Raw genomic sequence first — 16,311 nt, 5'->3', positions numbered from 1 at the left:
AATATCAGCTAGAAGTGTGACTTGCTTCTTCAATTGCTTCTATGTATTCCTTATCATCATCTAAAAGACCTCTTTTGTAACATGCATCTCGAAACGTTTCACAAACAAATCCATCAAATATTCGAATATCTTCAAAACATTGAGGCCCTTTAACCTTATTTAATAATATTCTTAGATAGTAAGCTTCGTCGAACGCGGCTGGAACAACATGAACTCTACCGATTGCAAAACCCTTCTGCTGAGGTTCCCATTTACGACATTGTTTTTTCCAAACATACCTTGTTAATAACTCAGCATACGTGAGAGTCTTTGCAAGGTCATACGTCTTATCACACTCAAATCAACCGGTAAACATGGAAGAAACATTGGTTGTTTTGTTTAAAATATCTTCAATATCTTCGTTAGCACCATATATTACCTGCTGTTCACCGGGTAAATGAAAAGCAAGCCTCATAACTGACGGAAACCTATAATGCATGTAAAGCCACGTTCCCGGTAGCCCTACTTTAGCGTCGGATTTACTCATAAACACAGTTCTACAAATCAGAGTTAATTAAAACTTTCGCGGAATATAAAACTTTAACCGTTTATTACAAACATTTAATCTTTTCTTTAAAACCATAACATATATTTAACACATCGTTTCTTCCATCTTCAGATGCCAGCCGTTCAATCCATGCCATGTGCCATCCTCATGTCGGCTCTTTAGTTCGCTCACCTGCGTGCATACTAAAAGTCAGCTACGTTGAGTGAGTTCTAGTTAATCAAGCAACTTACCATACAACCACTTCATACAATATGTATGTATCCGAAGACACATAATCCACTGTCTAACCTGTCCACCTTACCACTTAACCACTTAACTACCCCTAACCACTTAGCCACTTGTTTACGGAAACACATAGAGGCTTGCCCTCTCACGTGTTCACGTTATGCCACTTAATAACAGGGGCACGTATAGGCTTTCCCTATCACGCACTCACGTTATGCCACTTAATAACGAATGCACGTATAGGCTTTCCCTATCACGCACTCACGTTATGCCACTTAATAACGAAGGCACGTATAGGCTTTCCCTATCACGCACTCACGTTATGCCACTAACACCCTTACTAGACTCTTGCCACTTCTAACACACTCTACCTATACCTGCCTATATCACACTTCATATCAGTTCATTATTTACGTAATAAGCAAGTCACATCATAGCATTCATACACACTAACAACCACTTGGAATTTACTATCCTTGGCGATACGTGCAATATCCGAAGATCGTTCACGTACCGACAAGCATTATAAAATAGCTACCTCGTATAACATCTATAGCATACACTTACCACTTAAGGTAAGTGTATTCACACTTCACATCGAGTATGCACACAGCCCCGAAAACATAACAAGGAAATGGGGCTAGAAACTCACCTGAATGCGGTTCCTTTCTCCGTTTATCGTGGTTCCTCTCTTTAACTGTGCTCTGCTAACTGTATATAGGTTACACATATCAATACTCGTCCTATCGTATCAGATTATTTCAACTTAGTGCTAAGTTAAACTCAGGTGATGTTAAGCTTAGGTGAAGTTAACCTCAGGTGAAGTTAACCTCAGGCGAAGTTAACCTTAGGTGAAGTTAACCTTAGGTGAAGTTAACCTTAGGCGAAGTTAACCATAGGTGAAGTTATCAACAGGTGAAGTTAACCTTAGGTGAAGTTATCAACAGGTGGCGGCCGTTTTGATTTTAACTTCATTAACACCCATGTTCAACCCGTAACCCTTAATGATGATGTTAATCAGTCTCGCGAACATCCCCATGGCCGTTTTTAAACAAGGTTCGGCCCGAAAACGCGTAAAGGTTGGACCTTTAAGTTAAAACATTCAATACTAGTTTAAGGTCCTCTTTTAATCGAGCCGTACATGATTATGGTTTCATTAGTTTCGTTTTGGTATCAAGTTTATAGCTTTTCGTTCTATTTACACCCGATCTAATCTTGTTCTAAGTTTCACGATTAAACGTTATTAAAAACATAAACTTTAAAGGCGAACGGCTTACCTCGATGCGTTCTTCGGTCTCGGTTAGCTTGCTTAAGGGCTCTAGATCTTGTGTCTATCTTGAATCGCGTGTGCTTGCTCGGATCTCACCTCTCTTTCTCTCGGCCGAAGGTTTATGGTGTAGGTGTGTGTGTTTTTTGAGTGTATAGAGATTTGGGTGAAAGAAAATGAGGATTTAGGGTTTTAGGGTGGGTATTTATACTACTAAGGCCCATGGACTCTAAGCCCATCCCACTATGTTGATCCATTTTAATTACCCAAGTCCATAATTCTTTTCTGTATTTAGTATTATTATTAATCCACTAACTCATTTAATTCACCTAACGAAAATATTATATTAAATATTAATCTAGAAATTTCGGGATGTTACAAGTCTCCCCCCCTTAAAAAGGTTTCGTCCCCGAAACCTAACTTATTCCTTGTAAAATGAACACTTCTTATATTTACACACTTTATTGAATCGCCTCCGCTTTATAGGTCATCCTTCTTACTCCTGACTTGCAGTCATCGAGTTGTGTTCATGTGTTTTAGCTATTAAGGCAGCTTATCCATGAGGCCCTCGACATAATAAGTCTCGTCCCGCCTTCCAAGGAAATCTTGTTTTATATAATAATAATAGCTCCTAAGGCGACGCTTTACCACTACACTACTATTTATCATAACCAACATGCATTCAAGATAATTCATAGGTCATTCATGCAAAACTACAAGAAAACACAACTCATTCATAAAATCAAACATAAGAAAGAAATCATTCAAGCTTGCTAAACAAACATAGGTTCAACTGCAACATAAAACACCACTTAATAATACCAACATAAAACGACTGTGACGAGCCACTTATTCCTCTGCAACCTTCTAAGCGACCGGTAAATCTTCTTCTCACGCGTCTCCCCTTCTTTCCTTCATCGCTACAGCTTCTTTGCAATCTCTAGCTATGTGACCTGACTTACCACACTTGTAGCATTTCTGGTCCTCGGTGCATTCACGGGAGACGTGTCCCTTCTTCCCGCATCGGTAGCACTGGTTTGGACCAGCCTTGCACTCTCCCAAGTGCATCTTCCCGCACACCTTGCATGTTTCCTTGTCTGCCATCTTCTGTGTCTTCCTCCCCGCAGGCTCCACGACATATGCATACCGTTTGGTTCCTTTCCCTCCCTCCTCATCTTCTACCTCCACATCATCTGCCGCCAGATCATCATAAACCACTTGTGCTAAGTCAACTGCAGAGTCAAAGGTAGCAGGTTTGCTAGTCCTGACTAACGTGTGGACCTTCTGGGGTAGCCCCCTTACGTAGCACTTGATCCGTTTCGCCTCAGTATTCACCATGTCGGGCACCAGCCTAGACATGCGGTTGAATTCAGTCGTGTACTCACGGTGTGTCATCTTACCTGCTTTCAGATTCAGAAATTTCATCTCGGCCCTCTCAACCTCAGCATCAGCGCAGAACCTTTTCATCACTAACTCCTTCAGGTCATCCCACCTCATTGCCTTAATCTCCTCTCGGGTCTTCCTTTGTTCCATAGTTTCCCACCAGTACATAGCCTCATCTTCAAATGACTGAGTGGCATAACCCACTGCTTGGTCGGGACAGCATTCGCTAATACGGATTTTCTTGTCCATTGTGGTTATCCATTGGAGAGTAGCGATCGCGTCTCCCAAACCAGTCAGCTTTGGCGGGTCGCATCCTTTGAAGAACTTATAGTTGCACCCACCTCGGCCTCTTTTCCTGTCATCGACCTTCACAGACTTAACCTCACTCGAGGCCTCTCCTTCTCCTTCCCCGTCCTTCCTACCATCACCACCCGCCCCTTCAGCAGTTCGTTCACGGCTTCCAGCAGCTCTTTCGGGATTCAGGTTCTTCACAGCAACAACTACAGCCTGAACAATGGCTGCTTGAACTGCAGGGCTAAGTTGAACATCTTCGTTGTTGCTCGGGTTTCTTCCAGCTGCGCTTCCTTCCTCTCCATTGTTGGAAGCTGCTTCAACCAAAGGTTGTTGGTCACGACGAGACCTGCCACGACGTCCAGCGCGGCCTCCTGCTTCAGCAACTGCCCTAGATCCAGCCATCGTATTCTAAAAGGAAAAACAAAAACGTCATCACTCGAGGAATTATTTAGCACATGATTCGTAAGGTAAGTAGTTAATGACGTTGATCAAGTGTAATTAACTATTTGCATTACTCCTCAGGTTCAAAATACTTCCCTTTATGATTTCCCTTATGCTGGTTTCAACTCTTAAACAGTTAATCAATCAAAATCAATTAATCATATCCCTAACCCACGCTCATTCTTCATTTAGCAAATAAGCTAACATTAACATACATCATTTACCATACTTTTTACCTTTACTGAGCTTGCTTGAGTGACACATGGCTATCTTGAACTGGCATCTTCTTCCTTTTCATATTTAAATATCATTTTCTGTTCGAGTCTAAGCATGTAGGATGCTTAAATCTCTCAAACTTATGCTCTGATACCAACTTGTAAGGCCCCGTTCCCGGTAACCCTACTTTAGCGTCGGATTTACTCATAAACACAGTTCTACAAATCAGAGTTAATTAAAACTTTCGCGGAATATAAAACTTTAACCGTTTATTACAAACATTTAATCTTTTCATTAAAACCATAAAATATATTTAGCACATCGTTTCTTCCATCTTCAGATGCCAGCCGTTCAATCCATGCCATGTGCTATCCTCATGCCGGCTCTTTAGTTCGCTCACCTGCGTGAATACTAAAAGTCAGCTACGCTAAGTGAGTTCTAGTTAATCAAGCAACTTACCATACAAACACTTCATACAATATGTATGTATCCGAAGACACATAATCCACTATCTAACCTGTCCACCTTACCACTTAACAACTTAACTACCCCTAACCACTTAGCCACTTGTTTACGGAAACACATAGAGGCTTGCCCTCTAACGTGTTCACGTTATACCACTTAATAACAGGGGCACGTATAGGCTTTCCCTATCACGCACTCACGTTATGCCATTTAATAACGAAGGCACGTATAGGCTTTCCCTATCACGCACTCACCTTATGCCACTTAATAACGAAGGAACGTATAGGCTTTCCCTATCACGCACTCACGTTATGCCACTAACACCCTTACTAGACTCTTGCCACTTCTAACACACTCTAACTCTACCTGCCTATATCACACTTCATATCAGTTCATTATTTACGTAATAAGCAAGTCACATCATAGCATTCATACACACTAACAACCACTTGGAATTTACTATCATTGGCGATACGTGCAATATCCGAAGATCGTTCACGTACCGACAAACATTATAAAATAGCTACCTCGTATAACATCTATAGCATACACTTACCACTTAAGGTAAGTGTATTCACACTTCACATCGAGTATGCACACAGCCCCGAAAACATAACAAGGAAATGGGGCTAGAAACTCACCTGAATGCGGTTCCTTTCTCCGTTTATCGTGGTTCCTCTCTTTAACTGTGCTCTGCTAACTGTATATAGGTTACACGTATCAATACTCTTCCTATCGTATTAGATTATTTCAACTTAGTGCTAAGTTGAACTCAGGTGAAGTTAAGCTTAGGTGAAGTTAACCTCAGGTGAAGTTAACCCCAGGCGAAGTTAACCTTAGGTGAAGTTATCATCAGGTGAAGTTAACCTTAGCGAAGTTAACCTAAGGCGAAGTTAACCTCAGGCGAAGTTAACCTTAGGTGAAGTTATCAACAGGTGAAGTTAACCTTAGGTGAAGTTATCAACAGGTGGCGGCCATTTTGATTTTAACTTCATTAACACCCATGTTCAACCCGTAACCCTTAATGATGATGTTAATCAGTCTCGCGAACATCCCCATGGCCGTTTTTAAACAAGGTTCGGCCCGAAAACGCGTAAAGGTTGGACCTTTAAGTTAAAACATTCAATACTAGTTTAAGGTCCTCTTTTAATCGAGCCGTACATGATTATGGTTTCATTAGTTTCGTTTTGGTATCAAGTTTATAGCTTTTCGTTCTATTTACACCCGATCTAATCTTGTTCTAAGTTTCACGATTAAACGTTATTAAAAACATAAACTTTAAAGGAGAACGGCTTACCTCGATGCGTTCTTCGGTCTCGGTTAGCTTGCTTAAGGGCTCTAGATCTTGTGTCTATCTTGAATCGCGTGTGCTTGCTCGGATCTCACCTCTCTTTCTCTCGGCCGAAGGTTTATGGTGTATTTGTGTGTGTTTTTGAGTGTGTAGAGATTTGGGTGAAAGAAAATGAGGATTTAGGGTTTTAGGGTGGGTATTTATACTACTAAGGCCCATGGACTCTAAGCCCATCCCACTATCTTGATCCATTTTAATTACCCAAGTCCATAATTCTTTTCTTTATTTAGTATTATTATTATTCCACTAACTCATTTAATTCACCTAACGAAAATATTATATTAAATATTAATCTAGAAATTTCCGGATGTTACAATGCACGTCAAATCCGAAAATCCTCCATGCAGCCTCGCATGCAGACACATATCTGCAATCATAAAACGCTTTGATTTCATCTAAATTAGGATCTTGGTTATCACCATTGTTATTTTGTACAAGCGAAATTGTTGCTCTATCTGGACCCTTATTAATGTATTTAAACAAATACTTTATAGATCCGTCTTTATTGCACCACTCAACGTTAACATGTGCTTGAAATTTCTTTAATAGAGTCTTGTTGTATGGGACGACAGTTCTATTATCCATCGGTATATCTGACTTAACAACATATTGACCGTTATCTCTTCTTTTGTATACCGGAAAACCGTTTGAATCAACAGCTGTTTCATCATTAAAAATTTTTGGAAAATTCTTGGAGCATCTTTTGTTTACCATGCAGGTTCACTTCGGGTTAGCATCACCACATTGACCATGAATTATATGATCAGATACAAGCTTGTATAGGTCTGGATCACTGTCTTTGTTTGGTATCTCTGCAGAAATAAATTTATCTACATCTTTTGGATTATGAATCTTGCTACCCGGATGCAAAAATATGCAAATATGGGCATGCGGTAGACCCCTTTTTAAACTCTATCGTGTAAACAGCTGCAATAAAGATAATAAAAATTAATATTCAACAACGTATAAATATTATTAACATTTATAACATACAAGTAGGTATTATATTATAATTGTATATTCATAGAATTAAATAAAATCACCTGCTTGAACCCTTCCAAACAAAGACTTATCCTTCACCAATTTTATCATTGCATCAAGCTTGACCTTGAAAAGAATAATATATCAGGTCTATCTTCCGAGTTTAACTTTTTATTCTTAAGAAATCTTTTAACTTCTGGCCAATTGGGATTACATGTTATGGTTATGAAAAAATCGAGATAGCCGAACCATCTACAAAGACACATAGCGTCTAGATAATTTTGCATCATATATCTTGCACCACCCGTAAACGAAGATGGTAGAATAACACGTTGACCAACTGTTGAAACATTAGTATTTCCAACAGCTTGCATACCTCGTAAACTTTGGTAAGTATCGCACCTAGTTCATGTTGTTTACCTCGTATAAAAGGTAATCTTTGAGCCTCAATCATCGTATATTTATCAACTAAAATTTGCTGAAACAAACGCCTACCATTTAACATGGTTGAAAATGTATTTGGCCGATCTTGAATATGATAAGCAAAAAACTCACGCATTGTAAGCTTCTTGCGTGCTGCGGTTGATGAAGACGAAACATTCTTATGAAGTATATTAACCTGATAACCATCCTCACCAAAAGGATGAAATAACGGGTATGAAGAGGTGTATAAAATGGATGAAGTTCACTGATACACTTTAACGAACTGGACTTCTTTGTAACAATTATATCTCGGTTGTCAACAGCGTCACCAATATCAACAACGATTAAAGCAGCAACTTCAGAACTGGATGGTAAGTTATATTGTCTGCCATCATGCTGTCTTGTTCCAATAACACGCAACTTCAAATCTAGTTGTGGGTTTTCTTCAAAACAATCTCGTACCATTCGATAAGCTTGAACCAAATGATTATGTGAATCTAACATTGTCTTCAAATAATTAATAATATGCTTTTCTTGGTCATCGACCTTTGAATTATTTTCACTGGCAATAAAAACAAAATTTATATTTTGATCAAATACAAATAAAATTAAACTAAAAGAAAAATATGATAAATAAAGTAGAAGAATATAGTGAAGGTATTTACCCAAATACACGTTGACGATTTGAAATCTCGTTTTCCGTGTCATAAATGTAAAGTTGAGAAAACTGTGCTTTACGTCTATCTAACGGTAAAAGACTTCCTAAACAATGATAGTTTTCACCGCTAAGTCGAAACGTATAAGGCGCATTGCCTCTATTTATGGAATTGTCAATCTTTCCACCCATAGACATAAACGAAAACATCGAATTGAAACGTCAAATGTTTTTCAAGAAGTACTTGCTGATGGCGGTTTCACCACGAAATAATTGAAGATAACTTTCATCTGGTTGTCTAAGATCGGGAAGTTCGACTTTTCCATTATAACAACAAAGGGAAAAAGCTTCTTCTTCATTAGTACTGCTTGGTCTGTTAACTTCGGCTCTCCACAACATTGCATTGCAACTTGGACACATAACGTCTTGATTTCCATGATCAAGATATTCTACACAATAATATATCATGATATGTACTTACTTGGTGTAGATAAACACATAATATTTTATTGAAATAAAATTAGGAAATATATACTATACCTGATGATATTCCTTTATAAACATCTAAAATATTTTGATAACCAACAAATGGTGCATGCTCACTTAAATCAGCCATAGGTATAGGTACTATAGGAGTTCTTTTTCTTGACCTTCTACGAACGGTCCTCGATGACTCAGGAATATCATCAACAACACAAGACGCGTTTGATCCTTCGTGAACATTACTTCCAAATATACGACCTGTTAATAATTAAATCAACAAAAGTAATTATAAAGGTAGTAAAATTTTTTTTGACAAATATACATTTAAAAAAATTAGACAACCATTAACATGTAACCTTTTCATTTATTTAACAAAAGTTAAAAAAATGATAATAATATTTATAATGTAGAAAGAATATACCTGAAGAGGTATTTTGTAGACCACTTTTGTTCTTGTGAACTGAAGCAGTTCTTTTGGCATCTAAAATTGATCTTCTTTCTTTCCTTTTGGACGCAGCAGAGATGACAAATGTTGTACATGATTCAGGATCTTGAAATTAAATATAACAATATAAATATTTAAGACTAAGAAAGTGTTTAAAAACCAATGAATAAATTTAAAGAGTATATGTGGTTATGTGAAATACATTTAAATACTTACCGTTGTTTACTACGTTTGAATTTGTTGATGGAGACACATTCTCCTTATTAGATTGTAAACGCGTTACTTGTGTTGACGTGGTAATATTTCGCAAAATGTCGAAGATCCGATTAACTGTAAAATTTTACATATTAAACATAAACATGAGAAAGAATAATTGATAAGCAAAATATATAGTGAACAAAAATTTATTAACATACCAGGGACACAAGAATTTAGAGAGGAATGTGTTGTATGCGGATTAGAATTTGCAAGAGAAGATAAACTTTGAATATTGTTTTCTGAACATAAAATCGGTCTATTAGAATCACCTGAATTAAATACAGTAAGATTTAGTTTTCTGATCCAAAAATGTTTTACTAAAACATAATAATGTATTATACTTTACATACTCGGGATTTGGTTGGCGTTGTAATTTGAAAACTGATTTCCGTTTAAATGATATGGTAGCGTGGCAATCGGTGTTGCTTGATAACACATGTAATTGGTATTATTGGAAATGGTAGACAATGGTGAATGTATACCTTGGTATAAATTGATACATAAATTAATTAATAAATTAGCATTATTGGTTACTTAAAAAGTAATATAAACCATATATAAGTGCTTAATTTTAAGAAACAAATAACCAAACACACAAATTACCAGAGGAGTTATTCTGTACACCAACTGAAGCAGTTCTTTTAGCATCTAAAATTAATCGTCTTTCTTTTCGTTTGGAAGCCGCTTGATTCACAGATGGTGAACATGTTTCAGGGTCTTGAAATTAGAGAAATAATAATATCAATATTTAAGCAAATTATATAGTATATTTTTTGTGTAAAATTTATTTATATACTAACCGTTGTTTTGTACATTCAAAGCGTGGACATTTGAAGTTTCAATGTGGTTTCGGTTTAAATTATATGGTAGACCTAGAATGGGTGTTTGTTGATAATCCATGAAATTTGCATTATTGGAAATGGAAGACAATGGTAATCGTTGACTTTGTACTACATCATAAAGATATTATAAATTACAAAAATCACATTATTGGTTATTTAAACAAAAAATAAACAATATAAAATTATTAAAGTGGGTATAATAAAGTTATATTTTATAACATACCAACGTTAGTTAACTTATTTTGAGAAGATGAAGACGCTTCCTTTTTCTTTTATTTTTGGATGTGGACATGTTGAAAAAAAATATAGCACACAAACCTTACAAGTGACGTAAGGCGACTTGAACGAACCCTAAGATAGAAAAATGGAGTATTATAGATTAAACACTCAAAACACCATTAGAGTCTCTAAATGAAACTCATTATCATTTACAAATACCGGAATAAAGTATATATATATATATATACTGATTTGATTAATGTTTTAATAAAGATTAAAATGTAAAAACCAAACAGGAAATATATGTATTTGTGAAATAACCACAAGTTTAAATAAAATATTTGTTAAACATACATTGTGACAAACAATCATCGAACTCAAAATCAATGAAAATAATATTACCTAAACTGTATGAACAAAAGATACTTAACTTTTTTTCCTGAAGAAGAAAGGTATAACAATAATCCAAAAGAAAATGGTTGGCCTTTGTTTGATTGTTCAAGATTAGAATGATTTATATATAAACAAAAAATGTAATTTATATTAATTCTTATTCATTACAATATGTTTAGACAATCATAGTTATATTACATATGTGTAACGTACGCTCAACTAGTTCGAGCATTTTGTTAAATCAAGTTATATGGCTTTTTTCCAGAGTAATAATTGTTTCTAAACAAATGCATGTTAAATTCAGTCATATTAAGAATGTGGAACATTATGTAGCATGTATGTAGCATACAAAATAAGATTTTACATTGTTGTTCAACACCACCAATTTGAAACAAAAACACCATTAGAATGTCAGAACGATGAACTCGTTTGGAAAAAAAAAGTGCATATGACATGATGTATGGCTATGAAATAAACATAAAAGTGCTATTACATTTGTATATTAATTAGACAACAGTCTAATTATACACGCGGAAGCATCCTGACATACTCAGAAGTCATCCGCAGGACAGAGCATCTGTCCGCCTAAAACACCCGGAAGACAATGCCAGCGGACAGCTGTCATCACTCAAGTACCATCTAGAAGAAGGTTCATAACCTTTACTTGGGGAATACGTGATATACTAGCCAATGAGCAAAGGACACCTGTCCAGGTTGTTATAACCGTGCACATGGACAGGGTATGATTCGTCCTATCATTGGGTGACACGTGTCCAGGTTGTTATACCCATGCACATGGAACGTATAGCTCAGCCTATCAAAAGAGGACACGTGTCCAGGCAGTTACCAAAGATCTTCTAGAAAAGGACAGCTGCCCCAATCATCTTCCATCATCCTTCGGCTATAAATACCTTGTCAAACGGTATGAGGTATTCATTCACTCACCTATATTCTGACTACACTTAGTCTTTGTACTTCAGTACTTTCTTCATTACGAACGTTACTGATTCTCACGCCGGAGGGTGGTTACAGGAAGACCTCCCCTCTTGTCCTTCCTGTAACGAGACTCACGGTGTCTGTTTTGCATGTTCCGGTCACCGGACTTTGAGAGATCTTACTCATATCATTGTAGTAGTTATCGTATAATACCCTGTGGACTCATTGGATCCAGGACCCGTACCCGGGGAGCGGATCCGTGTTTCTTCATTGGCGCTATCCGTGTTTTTGTTAGAACAACAATAATTTTGTTGGTTTTTTGGTTCGTTTGATATGAGTAATCTTCCTGAAGGGCCGACGGGAACCCCTGCACCTGATTCACGTGAAACTAACACAGAAACACCTCCGGGTCTTAGTGTTTTTGCACGTATCAAGACTCCAAGTGATCGTACACTTGAACGTGTCACTGCTCCGGAGTCACGAACCACTGAGGTAACACCTAGGGGTTTTACCCTAGAAAATGTTACAGCACCGGTTGGTCGTACTCCCATAGATTTGGGACGTGCCTCGGCACCGGAAGGCTCTAATATGGGTAATCACGAACGAATTACGGAGGAGACTCATCGAAACCGGTCAATATTCGACCCAGAATATGATTTGGGCAATTCTGACAGGGCGAGATCTCAACAACGTATTCTAGATCCAGAGGAACGTTGACTCCTGAAGAATGGCTTCATGCTCAACAACAAAGTTTGGTGGCTGAGTATGAATGTAGGAAATGTAGCGAAAGATTTCATTTTCGTACTTTGGACTATGAGGAATCTCCTAGGAGATCTCCTCCCTCTCCATCAACGGAAAGAGGGAGTCAGACTCGTTATAGTCATCAGACGGACTATGAGGAACTTCCAAGGTTGCGCCCTCGCCCCCGCATAGACATGCGGATGCCATCTTACTTAGAAGAGTTTGACAGTTATGATCCTACTTATCAACCAGGTGATAGTCTTTACACCACTGATAGTAGAATGAGCTCGCGAGCGAGAAGTAGTCGTCCGCAAGATGTGGTCCGCCACACTGAATACCACAGTGATGCTGAGCGAGACTTCACTAAACCTTACCCTCCGGCTGCCTTCGCTGAAAAATCAAAATTCATAGCAAGTATTGCTACAGCACCTTTTCCCGTTAACGCTAAAATACCTACATCAGTAGGTAAATACAATGGTATGATTGATCCAAGTGATCATCTGCAAAATTTTGTAGCGGTGTGAGGTGTTAGTGGTTGGACGCTGCCCTATTGGTGTCACATGTTCGCATTGACGCTAATAGGGGCAGCGAGAGAATGGTTTGAAAAGCTACCCGAGGGAGAGGCTTCCAACTGGGATGATTTAGAGAAAAAATTTTCTCAACACTTCACCCAGTAGAAGAAACATACACGAGACCAGTCAGAAATTTTGGACGTCGTCCGCCTTGACAATGAATCCATAGAAGATTTTATCACTAGATTCAATGATGATAGTTTGAAAATTGGGGGTATAAGCAAAGACATGCTCCGCAGTGTCTTCCGCAAGAATGTCAAATGTTATGATCTGGTCCGAACACTCACTGGTAGGGATGGAATGCCCAAAGAATGGGATGATCTTATGACCACAGCTAAGTTATATGTTAACACTGAGAAAACATTAAGAAGTGGTAACCCGAAGCAAAAATTCAAAGTCGAGTTTCAAACTCTGAGACCTAATAGACAGACGAAAGGCCCTATCTGGTCAAGGCTTCAGCCAAGTGCGGAAATGTCGAAACCATTTGATGCACGATCCCTCATAGGTAACAAGAACAAATCGGGTCCCTCAAGTCGAGGTCCCAACAGTTGGACTCCTCTTTCAAAGACTCCTGCCGAAATCCTCACCACAGAGAATATAAGTTTCAGAAAGCCACAACCACTAACAAAAAGATCATTCTTAGATGCTACAAAACATTGTTCGTATCACGATGACATCGGTCACAATACGAACGAATGTAGAACACTGAAAAGTGAAATCGAGGTGGCTGTGAAATCTAGGAAACTCAAACATTTAGTGAAAGGTGGAAAACCGGACAATGGAAAGGCTCCCATGCGGGACGTCCAAGGTCCGAGTAAAAAACAAGTCAAAGATTTGAACGTCCACATGATACAAGGCGGATACAACATAGTGAAAAAGAGGAAAGAGTCTGCTGAGGAAGAATGGAAAAATGAGCCAGTGATCTTCACGCGAATTAAAGGGGGTCCGAACAACAAAAATCCTCTGATCAACATGGCTCTATACGGACATTAACGTTCTCAATATGTCTTCTTTGACACGGGCAGTACATCAGATATCATGTACGAGCAATGCTTTGAGCAGCTTGACGAAGAAGATAAAGAAAGGTTGAAACCCATCTACGCCCCAGTATCCGGGTTTGGCAGAGAGGTTATGCATCCACGAGGGGTAATTTCATTTCCAGTTACCCTAAGTACCGGAATTCATTCCAGGACCGAAGAGGTCGAGTTTTTGGTTTTACCAGTAACATCAAAACATGACATTATCCTGGGGCGATAAGCGATTGGTGATTTCAATGCTCATCCGTCCACAGCACACGGTGCAGTAGGAGTCCCAACTCCTACTGGCATTGCAATAATTCATGTTAATCGGCACTGCTTTGCAACCGACAGCTCAAAACCTAGCAAAATTCCAAAACAGTCTCTGCGGACCGAACCAGAAAAATGGGTTTTGACCAAAAAATTTCCCGATCAAACTGTAACAATAGGACTTGCTATTTCGGAGATAGTATGGACCTTTTTGAAACAGTTATTATCAAAAAATATTGATGTGTTCGCATGGCAACCCGCGGACATGACTGGTGTCCCGCGGAACATCGCGGAGCACAAGTTAAGGGTAAACCCGTTGTTTACACCCATCGTTCAGAAACAACGTAAGATGGGTCCAGAACAAACAAAAGCAATGAACGAACAAGTCCAAGATCTCTTACAAGCCGGAATCATCCGTCCGATCCGTTATCAAACTTGGGTCGCTAATCCAGTTATTGTTCCCAAAATCAACGGAACATGGCGGATGTGAATAGACTTCAAAGATCTGAACAAAGCATGTTCTAAAGATTGTTATCCCCTTCCGGAAATAGATCTCAAGGTTGATGTCGTGGCACCGTTCAAGTTCAAATGCTTCCTAGACGCCTATAAAGGCTACCATCAGATCCGCATGGCAGCGGGTGATGAGGACAAACAGCATTTCGTACTGATCAAGGCACTTTTTGTTACAAAATGATGCCTTTCGGACTAAAGAACGCGAGAGCTACATATCAACGATTGATGGACATAGCGTTCAAAAATCAAATTGGTCGAAACTTAGAAGTATACATGGATGATCTAGTAATCAAAAGTGTTGAGGAAGACAAAATGTTAAGAGACATCGAAGAAACTTTTGAAACTTTAAAGAGCATCAATATGAAGTTGAACCCAGCCAAATGTTCATTTGGAATGGAAGAAGGAAAGTTCTGGGAGTGATCGTCACGGATGCGGGCTTCAAAGCTAATCCAGATAAAGTACAAGCGATAGCCCGCATGCCTTCCCCATCTTCCCTCAAAGAAGTTCAAACACTGAATGGTCGACTAGTTTCCTTGAACCGTTTTCTGGCAAATCATGCAGCCAAGTCCCATCCTTTCATTTCAACTCTGAGAAACTGCCTTAAGAAAGCACATTTCAATTGGACTGCGGAAGCAGAATAAGCTTTTTTGGAAGTTAAAAAATGCTTGATGGAGCTGCCCACATTAACAGAACCATGTGCGGGGGAACCTTTAACAATGTATCTCTCAGCTTCAGACATCGCCATCGGGGCCGTCCTCTTGACAGATCGCAAGAATGTTCAAACACCGATCTACTATGTTAGCAGAACATTTTCGGACCCGGAAACAAGATATTCCATGCTAGAGAAACTCGTTTTGGCTTTGGTCTATGCTGCCCGACGCCTCCGCAGATACTTTCAGGGGCATCCCATCAATGTGTTGACAGGATACAAGCTCAAGAACGTTCTCAGCAAGCCAGAATTGTCAGGACGTTTAGCTAAATGGGCCATTAAGCTAGGTGAGTACGCAATAGAGTATAAACCTTGACCTTCAATCAAAGGGCAGGTGCTGGCGGACTTCGTGACAGAAGTCCCGCATCATAAAGAGAAAGAATGTTTGAACGAGCAACAACCCCAAGTACCTCCAGAATTAGGACAAGTATGGTCTTTATTCACGGACGGAGCCTTAAGCAACGAGGGATGTGGCGCGGGCCTCAGGTTAGTCAATCCTGAGGGCCATGAGTTCACATATGCCATAAAATTGGACTTCAAGAGCACCAATAATGAGGCAGAATACGAAGCTTTCTTGGCGGGTTTACAGATAGCCAAAAAGTTGGGGGTCAAACATCTGGAAGCCCGAGTGGATTCTATGTAGATCGCAGGACAGATCAATGGCAC

At 38.9% G+C, this 16,311-nt stretch overlaps 1 protein-coding gene across 1 annotated transcript; it reads right to left on the bottom strand.

Moving 5' to 3' along the window:
- Positions 1–4: 4 nt before the first annotated feature.
- Positions 5–6,903, bottom strand: LOC143563076 (uncharacterized). Its single transcript, XM_077050703.1, has 4 exons — positions 6,504–6,903; positions 3,187–3,271; positions 419–467; positions 5–325 (listed from the first exon to the last, which is right to left on the bottom strand). The coding sequence occupies exons 1-4, from the start codon at positions 6,901–6,903 to the stop codon at positions 5–7; spliced, it is 855 nt and encodes a 284-aa protein (XP_076906818.1).
- Positions 6,904–16,311: the final 9,408 nt, after the last annotated feature.

The sequence above is a fragment of the Bidens hawaiensis genome, unplaced genomic scaffold (assembly GCF_021521415.1).
Source record: "Bidens hawaiensis isolate Kalapana, Puna unplaced genomic scaffold, B.hawaiensis_p1.1 tig00021234_1, whole genome shotgun sequence".
Taxonomy (NCBI): Eukaryota; Viridiplantae; Streptophyta; class Magnoliopsida; order Asterales; family Asteraceae; genus Bidens; species Bidens hawaiensis.
The sequence above is the reverse complement of the archived record's forward strand: the minus strand, read 5'-3'. Positions and strand labels throughout refer to the sequence as shown.

Excerpts from the sequence above, each read along its gene's own strand:
- LOC143563076 (XM_077050703.1), bottom strand. The coding sequence starts at position 6,903 with ATGGTAAACAAAAGATGCTCCAAGAATTTTCCAAAAATTTTTAATGAT. Across the intron at positions 468-3,186 it reads GGAGGGAAAGGAACCAAACG|GTTTCCGTCAGTTATGAGGC; the intron begins GTATGCATATGT and ends CATGCATTATAG. Across the intron at positions 326-418 it reads ATTTACCCGGTGAACAGCAG|ACGTATGACCTTGCAAAGAC; the intron begins GTAATATATGGT and ends GAGTGTGATAAG.